Genomic DNA, 22,004 nt, shown 5'->3' on the forward strand with positions numbered 1-22,004 from the left:
AATTCTGTCATTAATTACTCACCCTCGTGTTGTTCCAAACCTGTAAGACCTTCGTTCATCTTCGGAACACAATTTAAGATATTTTTGATGAAATCTGAGGGCTCTCTGACCCTCCCATAGACAGCAAGGTAACTACCACGTTGAATGTCCCCTCACTGATGTCGCACGGACTACTTTGTCGATCAACTTGGTACTTTTCTGGACCTTGAACGTGGTAGTTACCTTGCTGTCTATGGGAGGGTCAGAGAGCCCTCAGATTTCATCAAAAATATCTTAAATTGTGTTCCGAAGATGAACGAAGGTCTTACGGGTTTCAAACAACACGAGGGTGAGTAATTAATGACAGAATTAAAATTTTTGGGTGAACTAACCCTTTAAGGAAATACACTGACACACACACACACACACACACAGAAAGACTCAAACACCTACACAGCAGAAGAGTATAGACTGAATAGACTGAGTGTGTATTGGCTGTCAAACATATATAATACAAATCTTTTGGAGTGGATTTTGGAGAGAAGCCTAGCGAGAGGAAGAGGAAATCCTTTATTCTAATGGGCTGAGTTGACAGTTCTATGCTGTCAGTCCCTATAAAGACTGATCCCCCGCTGTGGATGTGTGCTTCAGTGTTTGTGATGTATGAAGCCTATAGTTACCATTTCCTGAGTCCAATATTGTGGGAATGTAAATGGGAGGGGAAAGCAACCACCCCCTCCTGCAAGACTATGCCTGCATTCATCAGTGGATTTACCACATATTATATATCTGTAGCTCACTTTAGCTCATTTTCCTTAGCCATTCAAGTTCTTTTTAAGGAAAATCTTCTATGTTCATGTCCAAACAAGTCTGATTTGGAGCAATCTTGAATGTTACTGTGCTGCTTTTAACTATATTGTAAAGTTTGTCAGTGGACAAAGGGAGGTGTGGCACAAAAGGATGAATGCAGGGTCTAAAATGAATTTACCTCCCAACGACAGACGAATTAAAATTTTATTTTTTTTTTGCAAGACTTGAAATTATACAGTGACAATGACATGTTTTATTACAAGTTTACTAAAAATAGCTTAAAATTACAAGAAATATTTAATAATAATAATAATAATAAAATAAAAAAGTATTTTGCATCATCCTCATTATTATTATTAATATTATTGTAAAATATTTTTGTCCCTGTGGTATTTAGTTTTTTCTTTGATTTGACTCTCTCACATCTAAATAAAAATTAGTTTGCATTATTACTACTACTACTATTATTGTTACTACTACTAATAATAATATTAATAAAAATTCAGTTATTATTTTATCATTATAAAATACTGTTGTCCCTATGACAGTGGTATTATTTAGCAATTTTTTTCACTTGCATGTTTATAACAGCACATGTCATTCTCACTTTAAGCATCCTAGATAATCCCGTGAAGATAAAAATTGTTACAGGACATTATAGTTGCAACAGCTATATGTATATGCCTTTGACTCAAAACTCTCACATCTGTCAAGGTCAGATGATCATTCTTTGAATTCAGGTTAAATCATGTCTGGCAGACTGACGAGTATCTCCATATTATTTAACTGCCAAAGGCAATCTGACATGCATTTGGCACTCAGTGTGAGTGTTCATTTTACACCCCTCATGCATCATTCTTTTATTCTCAATTTATTAATGGCTCAGTCTTGGCTCTGTTTCTCACAGATTAATAAACAGTGGCTTGTGTGTTTTACTGCTAATGTATGTAAATTGAAGGCAGAGCCCCAGAGGGAAATTACTTGGCAGTTGTTGATGGTAAAACATCAAATACCAGTTTTATGTCTTATTAGACATTGATTTTTCTTCTAGATTGAAAGCCATCAACACTGTACACTTTATTAATTCCACTCATGAGATTTTATGTGGTTTAATTGCTTGGCTGTTGGACATGCACAGCCACACACACATATAGCCCCTAGTCATCATTTACTCTCTTTAGCACACAGGTCTCAGGCTTCTAAAAGCGTTCCGTCTCTCACTTTCAAAACACACATAGTCAAACATCCAGCAGTCACGTGACTCCCTCCATTGTCACTGTCACAATAGCAGCTCCCCGGTAGGGTAAATCTCCAAGACGCTGCTGGAATTTCACTGCACCACTGGAGTATCAAATACACCACTGGACCCCCAAATCCCTCCGGCTCTGGTAATTATTTGTGGTCATATTAATATGCCAGCGCTGTCGGGAACTGGCTAAAGTGTCCATTACATCAGCCTATTAGGGGTCAGCAGTTCACAATCTCAAGTGTAAACTTCACATTAGATTACCAGGTCACCATACAATGATTTTAAAAGTTACCAAAACCATTTCAACATACTAAATACTAATTTTGCTACCACAGCAAAACGTGCTACAGAACATTATTGAACTTTAATTAAAGTTAAATATTAAAATATTTTATTTATTATTATTTTATTATTATATAACAACATAAAAACGCAACATAAAAATATGACATAATAAAGACATTTTATATAACAATATAAAAAGTCTGACATTTATTTATTTATTTTTTACTATAAAAAAATTGAAAGGATGTTTGATGAACTAACATACCGTACTTGTCTGGCTAAGGAGTGTTTCAGAGAAAGTTAATCGAAAGTGTGTTGAAGAAGATTGCCATCTTTTCAGGACGTGATCTAGGGAGAGAAGTCAGCTAATGTAAATTTCATTATAAAGTTGTCCTGCTTTTCACCTCGTCAGTCGTTTGATCGATGCCTGAAACTGACGGCCTTTTCGAGCAGAGCTGCATCAGTTACAGATAGATCTGCTCTGTAAACATTATTTATTTTTTACTATAAAAAAATTGACAGGATGTTTGATGAACTAACATACCGTACTTGTCTGGCAAAGGAGTGTTTCAGAGAAAGTTAATCGAAAGTGTGTTGAAGAAGATTGCCATCTTTTCAGGACGTGATCTAGGGAGAGAAGTCAGCTAATGTAAATTTCATTATAAAGTTGTCCTGCTTTTCACCTCGTCAGTCGTTTGATCGATGCCTGAAACTGACGGCCTTTTCGAGCAGAGCTGCATCAGTTACAGATAGATCTGCTCTGTAAACATACACGGATCAGTGCGTTCATTCATTTATTTTGGGTAAAAGACACTCATCAATAAATCAATAGACTCCACATCCACTGGATATTTTCAAATATCAATTGGACTGGCTAAATCCCTTAAAGCGCACTCCAGAGGTCAGCCATTGGCAGGCATCACTTCAGAGGGCCATTAAACGTCCCTGGACAACAGTTTAAGCGGATAGTCTTTTACACAGAGCTCATAGTGTTGTTTAACTAGCAGTTTTCTCTTTATTAAAGGGCCCAGAGATGGTCAGACAGGGTTCATCTTGCAACAAACTCTCATTCTGCTGCAACAACACTTTCATTAATTGATAGAAAGTTATGGTCCAATCAACTCATTAGCTTCATTTCTAAAAAGAATCACCATATACACTGAATTACCCAAAGAAAATTGTATCGTTCTTTCACAGCTCAGGAGACATAATGGAGTTCTCAGTTCATGTTTCATTTAGGTATCAACTTAAGTGTCTCAGATGTTTCTTGTAAAATAAAGAAACAAATGAGATGAGTTGTTGACATACATTAAGAATAAAGCCCTGTAAAATGAATAGATCTGATCATTTAGTCTTGGAATAAGTCTTAATGAGAAATGTTGTAGTAAAATCTCTGACGTCTGATTGCAAATTTTAGTATTTTGCAAAATTTGAACAGTTAAAAAACTGAAACAAACAAAAAACAAAAGAGAAGACAGGAACAAAGGCAGTTAGGAAGGAAGGAATAAGTAAAGAAATGTGTAAAGAAGTAAGGCAGGAAGGAAAGAAGGATTGAAGAAAGGAAGAAAAAAGAAATTAAGAAATGAGAAAAAAGGAGGAAGGAAAAGTAAGCGAGAAGGAAAAAGAAATAAGGTGGAAAAAGAAGTACAAGAAGAAAAAGAAAGATGAAAGGCAGGAAGAAGAAAATAATATATGAGAGAAGGATGAAAGGAATGAAGAAGAAAGGAATTAGGAAAGAAGAATGAAAAGGAAAGTTTGCGGAATAAAAAGAAAGACAAATCTAAAGGGCAAGACGAAAGCGAGAATGTAAAGATGGGAGAGATGGGCAGAAAGAGACAGCGGCAGACACGGAGGAAGAGAGAGTGGGAGATCAATTATGGCGGTTGAGTCCTCGTATGATTTGATTTGCTGCAGTGGCATGTGTTTTTATTGGATTGGAACAGTTGGAGGAAAGCTGTGAGATTATTAAGCATCCGCCAGAAAAGTTCCAGGTCTCTGCCATGAGCACTTTCTGTGTCTGCAGCACTCCCAATCTCTCAGGCCACTTAAGGAAGCGACTGAAGAGCTCACTTATTATTCCTGCACCCAAAGAGCAATAAACAACAGAGCGCTCTGCTGCCTGAACATGAGGCCACATCCACATCAACACACACACTGTTGCTTGTTATTTCACGTCACACTGGAGTTCTCTGAAGTGCACAAGGCAAGGCTCTCAGCCCAAGTAGCCTTTGGCACACAAAAGACACTTGGGAATGTAAGCTGAGGTCATTATACACACAATCACAGCACTGACAAAAAACAGCATGGCATTACTGTCTCCAAATCATTAAAGGAATAGTTCACCTAAAAATTTTAATGTACTGAGAATTTACTCACCCCCAGACCATCCCAGATGAGTTTGTTTCTTCATCGTAACAAATTTGGAGATCTTTAGTACTGTATCACTTGCTCACCAATGGATTCTCTGCAGTGAATGGGTGCCGCTAGAATGAGAATTCAGACTGATAAAAACATCACAATAATCCACAAGACTCCATTCCATCTGTTAATGTATTGTGACGTGAAAAGCTGTGTGTTTGTAAGAAACAAATTCATCATAAAGGCGTTTTATCTTCAAACTGTTGCTTCCAGTTAAAATATGAGGCCTCTATTTATAATATTGCTTCCTCCAGTGAAAAAGTCATCTGAATCAGGAGAGAAATATGAGCAAATAAAGCACTATTTACAAGCAAAAACAGTCCAAAAAAGTATGTTGGTGGACTTTGATGTGAGAGGACATGCACTTTTTCACTGGAGGAAGTCTTGTTATGGATTATGGACTAGAATTTTGGCCAGAAGTGATGGTTTAAAGTTAAAATACCTTGATGTATTGGTTTCTTGCAAACATGCAGCTTTTCACTTTACAAGATTTTAATAGATGGACCGGACTCTTGTAGATTATTATGATGTTTTTATCAGGTGTCTTACTCTGACGGCACCCATTCACTGCAGAGAGTCCATTGGTGAGCAAGTGATGTAATGCTACATTTCTCCAAATCTGTTCTGAACTATTCCTTTAAACAAGAATATCAAATCAAATGGCATCTGCTAACTTCTACTACTACTAATAACAATAATAATAAATATGCCCTGTGCTCTAAAGTGGCCGTGAGTTATTTTAATGATGTACTATAATAAATTAATATTGCATTATGTTTAAAAAAATGCGGCTCAGGATCAGTGTATCACAAGGAGATATGGGTTCGTTTTATAGACTCTGACATGTTGCAGAACCTGTCCACATGACTGCAACGTCTAATCAACATTTAAACATCCCTCCAGTAACCTTGAGCCTCATGTCAATGTGCTTGGCAAACGTAAGTAATGGTTTTTGTAATAGGTGATTAACCTCAAGGATCGAGGCTGCTTTCAAATTTAATCATATCTAGCCACGAAAGCCCACAATAAGCACAAATTCGTCATCAAAACACATAATTGCAAAATGCAGCGTTCCATGCACATGCAAGAGCTGCAGCGCAACGAAAAAAAAGTTGAGTTACTGAAGCGGGAAGCCGAGAAAAGATTGAGTCATCGTTAGGTAAAGAAGAATATCCTCACTTTTTACATGGCTCACTGCATACTTGATTCTGATTGGTCAGTCTTTCATCATATATTTTATATTATACAACTATATATTAAATATACATATTGCCAAAGTTATAACTGACCTTTGTCCCTGGCAACCACGTCTCTTTCTTATCAGCCTAATAAAATAACTTAATAAATATTTCATGCCCATTAATTATTTTTTTATTTTTTATTTATTTGATAGATAGTCATAAACTTAACATTATAATCCACATTCAGATGATCATTATTGCAAAATAAACCTCATGTCATCCTTTATCATCAAAGCTATTTTTGATAACGCTCAGCACAATATACAGTACATGCTAACGTTCTTTCTTTTTGCATGGCTCTGAAATAGTCTGATAGTGTATGTGTTCTAATAGTAATGTGCATTAAAGCCAAAAGACTGCTTAGAAAAGAGAGAGAAAGGGCAAACAGAGTTTTCAGGGTTGTGAACTTATCCATGTGAGTGAAAGCGAAACATTCACCTGAGGTTGTTTGTTCAAGAGACGCAAGTGCTGTGAAGATCGAGGGGAGGGAAACAAAAGGAAAAGTGTGACAGTACAAGCAGTAGAGAAAAGTTCTTCAGGCAAAAGATTAAAATGTTACACAAATAAAACCTATTTTAAACCGAGTTTAGATGATTATCTAATTGCAACACTCTGCAGGATGTCAGTTCTTGGTGGGAAATTCATGAAAAAGGGCTGGAAATTGAGTCTAGGTATGCCTGAGGGATTTTGTGTGGGATCCGTTGAAGAAATTGAGAAACAAAAATAAATGAGAAAAAATAGCGTTCATGTGATTTTATTTTCAGACACACTAGACTGAACTGGTGTTGAGAATGAACTATGTGAACAAATTATCTAGAAATATTTTGTAATACATAAACTAATGTTTGGAGTCAGTTTTTTATTTATTTGTTTTTTAATTTATTAAACAAGGATACATTACATTGTCCAATAGTGACAGTAAAGTTTTGAACAAAAAAATAAGTAATTTTCAAAATGTTTCTTGAGCACCATATTAAAATGATTTTTGATTTATCATTTGACGCTGAAGACTGGAGTAATGGCTAATAAAAGTCCAGCTTTGCCATCACGAGAATAAATTACATTTTAAAATATATTACAATAGAAAACAGTTATTTTAAATTGTAATACTACTTCACATTATTGCTGCTTTATTCTGTTTTTGATCAAATAAATGCAGCCTTGGTGAGAATAACAGACTTCTTTCATAAACATTAAAAATCTTTCTGAGCCAAAACTTTGAATGATAGTGTGTATATATATTCTAAAAAAGGTTTCCCAAACACTCTGCCATTGGCTGGTCAAAAAGATAGCCCATTTACAGCTATCTTGCATCAGTAAATTCAGCCAGTAGTGTTCCTAACTCTCCTTCTAAATGTCTGCCTGCATAGGTGATGCAGCCTTTACGAAGGACAACAACTGCCTGAACGCCGCCAAGGCCTGCAACCTGAATGACACGTGTAAGAAATACCGCTCCTTCTACATCAGCCCTTGCACCAGTAGAGTCTCAACCACTGAGGTGTGTAACAAGCGCAAATGCCACAAGGCCCTGCGGCAGTTCTTCGACAAGGTGCCACCGAAGCATAGCTATGGCATGCTTTTCTGCTCCTGCCCCTCTGGGGATCACACGGCTTGCTCTGAGCGCAGACGTCAGACCATCGTGCCAGCCTGCTCCTACGAGGACAAGGAAAAACCTAACTGTCTCTCCTTACAAGCCTCCTGCAAGACCAACTACATCTGCAGGTACGATAAAAGACACCTTGTGTTACGTGTCACAGAGTAAGGAGGAAAGGGTTGGAATGCTCACTGTACTTTTCAGCAAGTTAGTTATTTATCCTGTGGGGTGGATGATGTCTGAGAAGAGATGACAATAGTTGTAAGACTGCCGGACTGTCACTTGTGTGCTGAGTCTGTTTAATGAGGAGATGTGCCGTGTGGATTCTTGTTCATTCCTGCTTAATTGTCTTCAGATCTCGTTTAGCTGACTTCCTTACCAACTGTCAACCTGAGGCGCGCTCGATTTCTGGGTGTCTAAAAGAAAACTATGCCGACTGTCTGCTGGCATATTCAGGTCTTATTGGTGAGTTAACTCAAGCCAATAAATTTGGTGTGCCATACCTTGCAAAAAAAAAGTATTGTGGCAGTACAGTACATTATAGGGTACTTTATACCATGGTACTGAAATTCTTGTGCTATGATTTTTGGACATGTTTCATATCATTACCATAGTACCTTAGAGTGCCATGAATCAGAGCTAATTTCAAAAATACTACTATGGTAAATGTACAGAAAAACATGGTTGTACCATGGTAAATGGTAAAAAAATGGTTTGATGCATAGAAAGTTTAAATGGAAAGCATTTATTTTACATAGAAATCTTTTGTAACATTATAAATGCATTTACTGTCACTTTTGATCAATTTAATGCATCCTTGCTGAATAAAAGTATTTAATCTCACTGACCCCAGCCCTGTTGAATAGTAGTGTATTAACAAAACAAAACAAAACAAAAATCAATCAATACCATTCAAAAACTAAAACCAATAATTACAGTATATGGACATATTCTGGTTTTCAGATGAATCATGTCCATAGGTAATGTGATGAACTGTATGTAGCATTTGTAACTGGCCTCATACATCCATTAACATTACCTTGGGATAATAATAAAAGTCATAGCAAACATGCTCAGAACCGTAAAGGTAGTCCTGAGAAAAAGGCAATATTTATTTGAAAATGCCACTTGGCTTAATATTTGGTATCTAATGACTTTCATATACTTTTAAGTGTCTACTGTGTATTTCACTTATGATTGTACATGGACTACAAATCTACTTAACGTAATGTTAAGGATATATATATATATATATATCCAGCAGGCTTTTTATTATCAGGAATGTTTTATACCCTAATAATCCCTGATGCTGTCTATAATGGCTGCTTGCTTGGTTTTGAGACACAGCAACTGTCTTGTTGTCTTCAACATACGTGACCTTTGAACTTTGCTCCTTGCTATGTGTTACACAGGTACGGTGATGACGCCAAACTACCTTCGTGCCCCTGGCATTAGCGTGTCACCTTGGTGTGACTGCAGCAACAGTGGAAACAGAAAAGCAGAGTGTGACAAGTTCACGGAGTTCTTCACCAACAACCGTTGTCTCCGTGAGTAGACTTCATTCACAGCTGCTGTTGTGCTACTCTATATCACTGGTCACATGGCGTTCTGCGCTGTCTGACAGAATTTGCCCATCAAGATTGACTCTAAAGCTGAATTCTGCTCTGTTGCGTGTTTGTGATCATTCACAGTCTGCACCAGTAAATCTGATCTCTGCGATTTGTGTTGCTGTGTGGTTCAGGGCAGTTTGACGGCCAAGAGACAGAGAAATCCCTCTTAAATGGGCCAGCTGAGGCAATAAAGCATTACTCAGGTGTCCATGGGCCTGGAACAGTAGGGAAAGCATGCATTATTTTGTCAGGGAGTTATTCAAAAACATCAATTTAGATGAACCAGATGCAGGGAGATAGACAGGGAGCAGATGAGAGGGAGGATTTGTCTACATGAGACAATAGCCTTTAGGATGACAGCCCGGATGGAATAGCAGTACCAACACAAGTCACGCCACATCCACACCTCATAACTGACACATTCTCATCTTGTGTGTTTGCCTATAGAGAGAGAGGTGGAAGGAAAGTGAAAAGACTGTCCAACAAGATGTCAAGAAGTTCAAACAGCATTTTTCAGAATCAGCAAAATGTTTTCTTAGCTCTTTCTTGTTTGTAATGAACATATGCCATTATTTGTATATGACGGTGGGCCCATTACTGACATTATAGACAGTGGCAGGTCTACAGTATTAGAATGCATTTAGACCTAATGCACACGTCATCACTTATGTTGATATAAATCAGTTTTGTTTATGTTCATTTAGTAGTTAGTGCAGGTTTTTGACATGGTACTGAAGTACCCATACTTTTTATACACCATGAATGTTCATGAGATGGTTCACCCAAAAATGAAAATTCTGTTATAATTTATTAATCCTTATGTCATTCCAAACCTGTATTTCTTTCTTGCTTATGTGGAACACAAAATAGATGTTCTGAAAAATTTATATATATATATTTTTTTTTTAATTTAATTAAATTTTTTGCCCAGGAAGTCGATGTTTTTTTTTTTTTTGTCTTAAAGAAAGTCATAGAGGTTTAGACCGACATGAGAGTAAATAATGACAGAATTTTATTTTCTGAGTGAACTAAAAAAAAAAATCAAATACAAAAATTAAGCCTCTATTATCATATTAGGTTAAGTGATGAAAAACATCACATAGTTTTTAACATATTAAGTTACTTTCCTAATTAATCAGATGTAATTAATCCAGCAGTCTATTACTTGCCTCTTTAGCCTCTGAATCTGGCCACTTTTTTGATGGCCATCTAATAATGAACCAATAAGACCACAGCAACTAAAGATGTGTGAGAGAGAGCAAGAGAAAGAATATTAGCTTGTCTAAGAGTGTAAGAGTGGGTGCGGCCATTGGTAAATTTAATGAGTCTGGCTTCCGGTGTCATCTGCCTCCAGCTATTTTTAGCTGAACAAAACAGCTCATTTTGCTGCTTGATATTGCAAACTGGTGTTTCTTACCGTATTATCTGAATGTATTGTCTTAATTATAAACGCACTGGTTTGTAGCACAAACAATTTTACTGTTTATTGCACTTTGTTATTCTTCTCGTTAGGAAATCGGTCCTTTAAGCCTTTAAATCTATATAATCTATCCAGAATTATGCTTGGAATACGTATCTGTTCTTATGAGAGCAATGCAATAATACAATAATGGAAAATGTGGCTTTATTAGTCTTTAACCCTTAAGAAACAGAATGAGCTTGCACGGCCTTAAAGGAAATCCAACCCTCACTCAATAATAAGGTCAGCCTACCCTCTTCTCTGTCAGTAGATGGTACTTAATACACATGCAGCTTATTCTTTACCTGAGTACCCATCAATAATCCTCACTTGCCCTTTAATTTCTGTGGCAAGAGGTAAATAACAGATTCTGAAGTCAAAAGTGCTCTCGAGAATAAAGTCATTTAAAAAATACAGTTGAATCATAATGGCCTCCCCCGTTTTATCACCGTAAAGAACACAAAAACTTAGTAAGTATGTGAAGGTCTTACTGCACTTACACACAGAGGCTAAGTGCCTCTTTATCAGAGTCATCTGCTTTAGTATTAAGAGATGAAGAGAGAAGCTCTTAATAGCAAAATAGGCCACAAATTCGATAGCGACATGTCAGTGTCAACTGTATTTTAAACAGGGTTGAATTGAGAATGCCTTTTGAAAATTGAACTCCAGAACAGTGTTGTAATTGTTAACTAAAACTGTTACAATATTGAAATAAAGCTGAAATAAAATAAGCTTAAGAATTTAACCTCGAAATGTCAATTGAAATGTGAAATAAAATAAGTTTTTTTTTAATGAAACTAAAATAAAATGAAAACTGAAAATTTAAATATAAACACCATTTCAAAATATTAATAAATACTATAATAATATAAAATTATATTAAAATACCACTGTTTCAGAATAGGAATTGAGGTGGCAAACAGAGTACAAAATTGTAATATACATTTCAATAATAAAAAAAGCAGAATGCAGTGAAATCTCAAAATCTTCAAAACTAATCTTGATCTGAAATGGTCCAAAGCGGTGGACATTGTGTAACTCTGTATGGCAAAACTAAAAACTGATCCAATCTGTGTTAATTGTTTTGACAATAATGAGTGTTACTTTGAGGGAAAAAAATCTATTTTAGTCAAAATTGATGATTTCAATTTCCTTTAAATTCCAATTCAACTTCCTTGGGGCGTGGCTGAATCAATTCAAATTCCAATTCTGTGTTGCCAGTTCTTATATACTGAATTTTGCCCTACCATGATTTAATTTTTTTTTTTTTATTTCTGCATTATGCAGGCAATGCCATCCAGGCGTTTGGTAATGGCACAGATGTTGGTGTGTGGCAACCCCAGCCACCCATCATGTCCACTCCACCTGACCCTTACACTCCACAGAGAGGACTGGACAGGACATCCAACGCACTGAATGACCCAGCACTTACCAATGACCTGGACAGTAATGCGGACCATCTCTACAGCTTCTGTGGAAGTCTGCAGGTACTGAAAGAAAACAGCATGTTGTATTTAAAGAAATTATTTGAAATGCACATCCTAGGTTCTGAAAGTCACCAGAAATAAATCTTTTATGTTGATTAAGAAAGTGCAGTGAAAAAAAGCTGTGTAAAATGTGGCCCGGACACCCAATCTAATCGCCTTTTAAACCACCATATTGACTATCTCTGATGGTGAACGACAGCTGTCAGTCAGACACACATGTCGCTGTTGGCCCACACAGATGGTTAAAGATGCACAGCCTACGTCAACTTTACAAACAGCCGGCAGCTTGTTTGGATGCTTTCAGGCTTTGCTTGGCATACGATGACGATATGATTTTTCGAGTCTCAGAGTGAGATGAGGCTTTACTTTTGATTGATGGGTGTGGGCTGTTGCAGTGATAACACACACATAGGGCCTCTGGGTATAAATGAGATGCATCAAACTGCCAGAGCTGTCATGTCAGAGCTAATTGGCTGGCACATTAACATGAGGAACACCCTTAAGCAGGATATACCCGCCCATTACAATCTCTCTGAGGGAGACATATCTTCACAAATCATCTGCAAATCTAACTTCAAGACTGGCACACACGCGGCCTCTAAAACGACTGGCATACACACAGATAAACATCTTCAGAGGAATATTCCATGTTAAATATACTCTGTGGAGCATACGCTGTTGACTAAAACATAATTTGTGACTCGTCCATTGTTATAAAAAAAAAAAAGAAAAAAAGGAAAATGGTGCACTTACAATGTAAGTCTATGGGGCAAGTGTACAGTACAGCACCATAATCTTCACCCTTAAAAGCACCATAATTCTTACGTATTTTTGCTGTTGTCTTTCACCGAATTAAAAAAATATTTCATTTTCATTAAATAAATGTATGATTTTTTTTTTTTAAATAGAAAATTGCTACCTTGGCTTAAAAAAAAAAAAGGAAAATCTCTAAAAAGAAAATAATCAACACCAAAATTATAAGGACAAATCCTGAGAGAAAATACACACACACATGCACAAAAAATAATAAAATAAAAGAATAAAAGAATACTGAAATGATAGGGAGAAAAACACACACTCAAGTCTCCAGTTGTGTGAAGCATTTATTTTATAAGACCAAAAATTAAAAAGCCAATGTGAATAGGCATGAAAAATGCATTCAGCTAGGCTTTTTTGTTTTTGACCCAATAAATTCTTCACACAATTGGATACTGAGTTGTTAATGTTTAATATTAGTTAAACTTGGTTTACAGCCTTATAAAGATCCACCTAATTTTTTTCCCCTAAGGATGATTGTAAATGTTTATATAAACAAAAAGAAAATACAAATAAAAATCATATTTTAGCCCTCTGAAGCACTTTCTTTAGTTATTTTCTTCGATAATTGACAGCATGCTACAGATGGTATTGATAAAGCTTAACTTGTATTTAACTTGGAAAATTCATCCCCCCCAAATCTGCAGCTCATAATACAGTTCAAATACAGAATACCAGATACACTCCCGCAGATATAGCACAACAATTCATCATATTGGAGTAATAACAATATTATGATTTATTAGTAGACAGAGTTTCTTTTGTCAGATAGACTTCCAGGAAGGTTATTAATCATTCTATTCCACAATGCAAGAATTAGCTCCATTCTCTCTCCATTGTGCTGCACCTTTATTATATTCCAGATTCTCTGAGGAATCACTTTATCGTTCCAACAAACCAACTGTATATGTGTGTGTGTGTGTGTGTGTGTGTGTGTGTGTGTGTGTGTATGTGCATGTGGGAAACTGGATAACAGCAGAGTCTCATGTAACTGGGTATTAAAATGTATTGGTGTGTGACATATTAATGCAGACACACTGGCCTCCTGCACACAATATTAACACACACACACAGCACATTGATTTGAAAAGAAGCAAGACCTTAGAGAGAGCTCTTGGCCACAGCGCTGTGTACGTGTGGTGTTTGTGTGTGGGCTATGGGGTTCATTATCATAACATTACATCTCACTCAGAAGACCTCTCTTTGAGGCCAATACTATATGACCTCTATTTGCCGTGGTGAATTACAGTGCTTTATTGAAGCTGTGCTTGACTTAGATCGCACTGGACTCAGTTTAAAGGGTTGCTGGATGGAAATGCTTCAGTGTGAGAAATGGTTTATAACACAAAACCTTGAAGAGCTTCTTGCAAGTAATTGACTTTTCAGCCTGTATTTCAGCTGGCCTCTTTCTCTCTTTCTTTATAGGCTCAGAAACTGAAAAGTAATGTTACTCTGGATGTTCTTTGTGTGGTAAGAACCATACATTTCTACTCACCTAGGACTTTCCAATTAATAAGAAGCTGTTCACTCAAGATGCATTCTATACATTTTTGTCTATGTAATCATGCATCAGTGGATGTTATTGTTGCATCCCACTGTAAAAAATTATGTTAACATAGGTTTTTTTCATTACTTTTAACTCATCAAAAAAAAAAAAAAAACAGTTTCAACTTAATTTAAGTTATACTAGATTCAACTCATGTTTGAGTTAGTTTAATATAATTTAAGTTGAATTGACTTATACAGCCAATTTGATTATACTTAAAAATTGAAGGGAGCATCTCAACTGAAGTTTTTAATTTAAAGTATGTGAATTTTTTTTCTGACGATCAGTATGTTTTTAAGGCTTTTTATTTATTTATTTATTTTTTACTCTAAAGTGGAAATGGGCTTTCATACTATTCGCGTTATGAAAAAACAACAAAAAAGTTGTTTCAAAACGCACATATTGCCTGAACTGTGACATTTTAAAGCTTATACATTTTTTAGGCTTAAACAACTATAAAAACAAACAACCAGAAAATAGCATTGCCTCAACAAGATCAGAATGACTAACCATATGAAAACATGACCTTTCTCCACAGGATCCGCAGCTGAATGACCCCAGTAGCTTTAATGCAATACCTCGGAGCTCAACTAGTGCTGCCTGTCTGGTGGACTGGACTGTGCTGCTGCTGTCTCTGGTCTCAGTTCTTCAGTTTGGGCATCTCACAGCCCCACAGACATTATAGCCGCTCACCGATCAGACCTGCTGCTGGACTGCTGCTGCTGCCTCTGTACCATAAAAAAATGTTGTATTTTGAGTTTTTTCCGCAAGTGGTTCTGTGCGCGCTGTGGTGTTTTGGTGTGATGAAACTATTCTTGGTCTACTTGCTTTTCTTTGTCACTTATCGGAGATAACGGACAAACATGGACATATCTGAACGTCAGTGGAAGGTCATCTAGGATTACTTCTGTTGCGAAAAACTTTCTGCAAACAGGTGTCGCCTGGACTCTTATATGTGGCAATTTTTTCTACCATCACAGCGAGACCTGGTTGATAATAGGCACATGGAGATGCAAGAACCACTTCTGACAGTGAAAGATTGACGCAGCTTCTGCATACTGGGGTGCTGCAGATGATAATTTATTTTCTCTAGGCTGATGCCACAGGAAAGCCTGCAAACTCTAGCTTGTACTCAAACAGTGTCAAGCAGTGCACAGAATTTTTTTTTTTGAAGGCTTATCAGCAAAACCTGCTGCTGCTGTCCCTTATTAGGACCTACAAACTCCATTCTCCCTTAAAGTGGCAGTGACTTTTTGCAGTGCTCCAGCTTAGATGGTACGGTATGGGAAACGAACATCTGGATAGACATGACACTTTATCATGTCAAAACACTGGCAGGTTTTTTTTTTAATTCCTTTAAATTGGTAAATGTCACATCTGTTTTAGTTCTCTTCCTCTCCAGTGAAACACCACCATAAGGATGAAAGCTTAGCATCGATTTGATTATGAACTTTTGGGACGTGCCATTCATCCTGGATATTTACTTGTAAATACCATCTTTGTTTACAATTACCATATTATGCTTCGCAAAGTTTATTTCTAATCTAGCAAACCTTGTCGGATGTTGTATCACCTCTGTTGTGTGAAATATGACTTAAGTTTTAGTGATGAAATAAGTAACTACGAGGGTTGATACCACCGTTCAGTATATGTCAAATGTGCTGTATGTACATTCAGTGAAAACGGTTTCTTCTGCTCATCTGAAAGAAGTGCTCTCCAAGTATCATTTCGGCATTGTTGTTGTACTGGTTAGCTGTAAAAAGAAATATAAATATATACGTACATAGAACAGGGCTGTAAGACATGCAAGAGCAAAGAGAATCTTACATTAAACAAACTAAAGAAGGCCTTTTAATGTATGTCTTTTTTTCTTTAGTTTTTATTTCTTTTACTTCAGATACATGAGAAAATATGTGTGAAGTATAACAGGGGTTCTCAAACAAGAGGTTTTTGATATTTTTTGACAAATAAATGCAGACTTTGTGAGCATAGGGGACTCTTTTCAAAAACAGTTGGAAAAACCTGCTGACCCCAAACTGAATGGCAGTGCATGATACAAAAAGGTACAGTGTCAAAGTAAATATTTATACTAATGTTTTTAGAAAGAGGGATGAAAGTTTCATCATATTTGGGTGTTTATGGCATCAAAAAATGTTAAAACCCTTGAGCTCAAAAGTATTTAACATTGAAGTGCACATCAGACAGTTCTCTGGAAGACTGTGCCATTTAGTGTTTAACAAGACATGCTGCCAGTGTCAGTAATGTGTAAAGACTATAAATGAAGAGCTCTTGGATGCTCATTAACAAAATAGGAGATAAACTAGGGTGGCCATATGTGCTGTTCATACGGGACACGTCCTGGCCAGGATTTTTATATTGCCTAAAACATCCAAAGTAGTTTGACCAATAACATGCAGGTATTGTATATAATCGACCAATCGTGGCGCATGAGAAGGTGAGATCAACGGAGCATGATCAAAGCGATGCAAATACGCGCACGTGTTTGTTCGTTCGTTCGACTTGAAGCATCACTGCGCACTGATCATTGAATGACACCAAAGTACCGCGAGAGCGATTCGAAAGCATAAGGAGCCATCTGCTCTGCTCTCTATAGCTCTCGTGAATGTCATACACCGATCAATCTGCACAGTGCAAACAGCCAAAACCTGGATATTTTAAGCAATATAGAAATTCTGGCCAATTCTGACTCGTCCCGTAAAAATGGCCCGTATGGGCACCCTAAGATAAACTGAATGTCTACTTCTCCTATGTATTAGCCCCATTTGATTCACTATGCCAGCATGTCTTTCACTGGCAAAAATAGTTATACGCTTTACACTTTACAACATTAAACTTGACGTATGAACAGGGTGCCATAAAAAGCTCTTGTGGTTTAGTGAGGTCCTGTCAGTTTGACTGATGACTCAAAAGTCACTAACCAGCTTAGCAGTCCTAAAAAAATCATAAACTCAAATGCTTTTGTGACAAAAAGGAGCTGCAAAACAGAATATGTTAGTGGTAACAACTTACAATTTTCTAGTTTATATATGTTAACATTAGTTAATGCAACACTGTTACATGAACAATGCTTTTACAGCATTTATTAATCGTATCTATTGTTAAATAGTTCACCAAAAATAAAAATGTGCTGAACATTTTACTCAACCTTAGGCCATCCAAGATGTAGAAGAGTTTGTTTCTTCAGCAGAACTGATTTGGAGAAATGTAGCATTACATCACTTGCTCACCAAAGGATCCTCTGGAGTGAATGGGTGCCGTCAGAATGAGAATCCAACAAGCTGATAAAAACATCACAATAAGTCAACAACTAATCAACACGACTCCAGTTCACCAATTAACATCTGTGAAAAAGTGAAAAGCGGTGTCCATTATTTAGACAATTTTAACTACAAACTGTTTTTTTTTTTTCAGCTAAAAGTACAAGTCCTCTATTTATAATATTGCTTTCTCCAGTGGAAAAAAGTCTTCTCGTCTGAATCAGGAGAGAAATATGCACAGATCAAGCAGTTTACAAGTGAAAACAGTTCTAAACAAATACATTGGTGGATGTGAGAGGACAACAGGAGATGGACTTTTTCACTGGAGGAAGCATTATTATGAATTACGGACTTATATTGAGGCCAGAATCAACAGTTTAAAATATGTTTCTTACAAACACATACAGTATCGTCGTCACTTCACATGACATTAATTGATGGACTGGAGTCATATGAATTACGATTTAAATTAAATTGATGTATTATGAACAAACACAAATTGACAATCAACAGTAATTTGAATTAATCTAGATTAATAAATACTGTAAAAAAAAAATGTTCATTGGTAGTTCATGATACTTAATGCATTAACTAACAGAAGAGATGTAGAAGCCAGTGCTGTGTTTGAATCACCGGTTACCTGGCTGTCATCATACATGCTTTAGCTTCAACTGTTACCTTAGTTTGACTGTTCTTGGCCATTTTATCAAGCTGGATTAACTTTCACTCCTAGCAGGCAGGATTAAGCGATAATGGGGGCATGACTGTCAGTCGGATCACATCAGTCCACTCTCCCCGGGACAATAACACACAAGGACGCAACCCAGTTCACCTAGAACTCACTCAACATGCTGTACTAGGATGTGGTGTTTCTTGACACCAGCCACAGCTTCAGACATGATGATTGAACATGTTTTCCAAAAGATTGGTAGTGGATTTATTAGCGGTGTCACATTGGGGAAAAAAGTGAATTTATGAGAAATTTGCATGGTAGGAAACAAGGAAAGCTGAGAGGCGAGATTTAATAACCGCTCAAGCGAAGCGTCAGTGTGGAGTCTGTTTGAAAGAAAGAGATCACAACGCGTCATTGTAATTGCGGAGCATCGCAGATTTGCATTAAGCACAATATGAGCTGTAAAGCAGGAATGAAAAGCAAATGACACGGTATCAAATAAATGAAAATTTTATGAGCTGGGTGTCTGGTCTGTTTGATATAAATTTGGAATAAGAAAGCCAGACTGATAAAAAAATACCTCCTTTGTACACAACAAGCACAGCCACACACGAACCTCAGTGAAAGACTAAAATAATTGTGTTCCTCAAATGTAAGAGAGGCACAGAAGATGCAGAACAATGTAATCAGTGTGTACTGTCTGCTCTCAGACAGGAACTGGTATCTAATTACCTCACACTTGACCTTGGGGCCTGGCAACGTTGTCTTTTTTTGGAGAACATCATTTCAAAATTCTTGTACCATTCCACAAAAGTGACACTTCTAAACTTACGACTGTACTTTTTTATCTTATTTGTGGTAAATGTCAGGGTTTCAGGGACTATTTGTTATTGATTTCCTTCAAAGCTACAGAAGGGCACAGGTAATACAGTGGGCTAGTGATTTGATTCATTGATAACACCAAGAAGATGTGAGACCTCCTAAAGTCTTTCACATTACTAGAAACTACTAGAAGAACTAGAATGCAAGTTTGAGGGGAAGAGTTTCAACACAAAAACCTGTTATTCAGTAACAATCCAACTTAACCAGATGCTAAATGTGCTGAATAGTGTTGCACCATATTTAATGGGGATGCACAATAAATTATCATATAGGTTAGAATATTATTATTTTTTATTTATTTTTTTTATTGTGTTCGCTCATTTATTCTACCTGATGTTCACTTAAAGCTAATCTTTAGAATATTAAACCTTTAATAACACTGTGAAATGTAATCTTTAGCTAATTTTAAAATGAATGCCATTAATTTTTCATACTTCATCATAATGTTGTGATGCCTAAATTCAGTTTTAGCAATTAACCAACTCATTTCAGTGTTTTATTTTTAATCTATTTAGAACAAATAAAGTTGATTTAATTAAACAAAATCCATAATTCTTTATCGGTTTACCGATATTGGACAGAAATGTAATATTGGTGCATCCCATTTATTCAAACTCTTTACAAGAGCTACTGCATATTGGTAAAAATTATTATTTTATTCTCTTTTTTTTTTGACTGCTTAACATCAGGCAAAGGGACTGACAAAGATGGATGGATGGATACATAGGGGACAAGAAGTCAGTCGAGAACCCCAAGTGTGGCCATATCTAACTTGTTTGTAATGGATTTCATGTCGTTTCCTAAGACATATGTGCTTGTCACTTGTGATCTCTGAACTCTGACCTCTAAAATTAGGATTATAGTCTTAAATCCACTTGTCAAATATTTCATATGTGAGGGTGGAAAGGTTAAAGGTTATACCTATGCCCAGAATGCACTAAACATGCCGAAGATATGAGGCTCTTTGTTATTACCGAAGGCAATCAGGCGTAATGTCTGGTTTCTGCATAGTCTTCAGTGCCATGTGCCCAGCTTTCTTTTAAGGGGTCTAGAATACAGAAAGACAAGCATCAGCTTTGTGACCAGATGAGCTCTGTCTAATTTGCAATCAAGCAGAAAAAAATCACCCGACATCAGAAGGGAAATAATGCCATGAGGGTGATAATTCAGAGGGAGTATTCATGTCTTCTGCAGGGTCAGCAGGATTTGAGACATACAATTTCATAAATGGTTTGTGTCGTCTGATTATTTCAAAAGTTCAAATTCAAAAAGGCTAACTTGTTTCCAGGTTTTGGCCTACAAAAATACATCACCCGTGCAGCACTCTATAATCTGCAGATTATAACATTTACGGATAATGTGTTCACTATTATCATTATTATTACTTTATTATTTATTTCATTTTTACAGTATGTTATTTACAATATTAGAGATTATTTTGTGTAATAATTTATGGCATGCCACAGACTGATCCCATATTTAATCGTGAACATTCCTTTTTTAGCACTATGCTTATATGTGACCCTGGACCACAAAACCAGTCTTAAGTCGCTGGGGTATATTTGTAGCAATAGCCAAAAATACATTGTATGGGTCAAAATTATTGATTTTTTTTTTATGCCAAAAATTATTAGGATATTAAGTCAAGATCATGTTCCATTAAGATATTTTGTAAATTTCCTACTGTAAATATATTAAAACTTAATTTTTGATTAGTAATATGCATTGCCAAGAACTTCATTTGGACAACTTTAAAGGCGATTTTCTCAATATTTAGATTTTTTTGCACCCTCAGATTCCAGATTTTCAAATAGTTGTATTTCGACCAAATATTGTCCTATCCTAACAAATCATACATCAATGGAAAGCTTATTTATTCAGCTTTCAGGTGATGAAGAAATCTCAATTTCTAAAAATTGACCGTTATGACTGGTTTTGTGGTCCAGGGTCACATATATGTTCACATATAAATGAAATGAAAACTATTCCCACATAAAATAAAGTGTCCCAGAGAAGCACATGCCAGTGTTGGTAAAACCCATCCTCCTCCTTGCAGGTCTCGGTGTTACAGGCATCATAAGGATGAATGATTTATCCATAACCATCACTCATTCTCTCTCACCTCCTGTATCACCAACAGGCTCGCACTCTCATTAATATCTTTTAATGTTAGTGCCAGACACCTTGATTTACGTTGGGCATTTCCTGCCAACTAAAAGCAATAAAGGCACGAGGCATCTCTCACAGCACTCATCCACTGACACACCCAGAGATTTACACCCAGAGATACACACTCCACGACTCCCCCACCCAATGACTTGAACGACTGATCTTGACAGATTCATCCATACGGAAATGGCACGTCTCAAGCGCTCATCAGAGGATGGGATCAGGTGACAAATAGGCAAAGGGAGGAGTCTGGAGCACAAGGAGGAGGAAAATGGATCGTTGGGTGATTTTATATTTCTTTTAACAGTCCCCATGCTGTCATCACTTCAACATTGATTGCAGCTGATCACAAATTCAAATGTTATCATGAGTTCAAGCAGCGTTGACCAGAGACTAATGAGTAGGCTTGGTATCGATTGGTTTCCAGAAGACATTGAGGAACGCTTTGACATGGAAAATGCAAAAACAAGCCAGGCTTATCCATCACTGCCTTTGATACATGGCGTGA

At 36.6% G+C, this 22,004-nt stretch overlaps 1 protein-coding gene across 1 annotated transcript in view; it reads left to right on the forward strand.

Moving 5' to 3' along the window:
• LOC107689950 (GDNF family receptor alpha-1-like) overlaps positions 1–15,958 on the forward strand; it is a 31,920-nt gene extending 15,962 nt beyond the window's left edge. Inside the window, exons 4-9 of the mRNA XM_016488137.1 lie at positions 7,353–7,704; positions 7,932–8,041; positions 8,989–9,123; positions 11,933–12,132; positions 14,374–14,418; positions 15,033–15,958. Coding sequence (XP_016343623.1) covers positions 7,353–7,704; positions 7,932–8,041; positions 8,989–9,123; positions 11,933–12,132; positions 14,374–14,418; positions 15,033–15,179 — 989 coding nt within the window. The 3' untranslated portion in view covers positions 15,180–15,958. The remainder of the gene's footprint in view (positions 1–7,352; positions 7,705–7,931; positions 8,042–8,988; positions 9,124–11,932; positions 12,133–14,373; positions 14,419–15,032) is intronic.
• Positions 15,959–22,004: the final 6,046 nt, after the last annotated feature.

Source organism: Sinocyclocheilus anshuiensis, unplaced genomic scaffold (assembly GCF_001515605.1).
Source record: "Sinocyclocheilus anshuiensis isolate Anshui unplaced genomic scaffold, SAMN03320099.WGS_v1.1 scaffold1541, whole genome shotgun sequence".
Lineage (NCBI taxonomy): Eukaryota > Metazoa > Chordata > Actinopteri > Cypriniformes > Cyprinidae > Sinocyclocheilus > Sinocyclocheilus anshuiensis.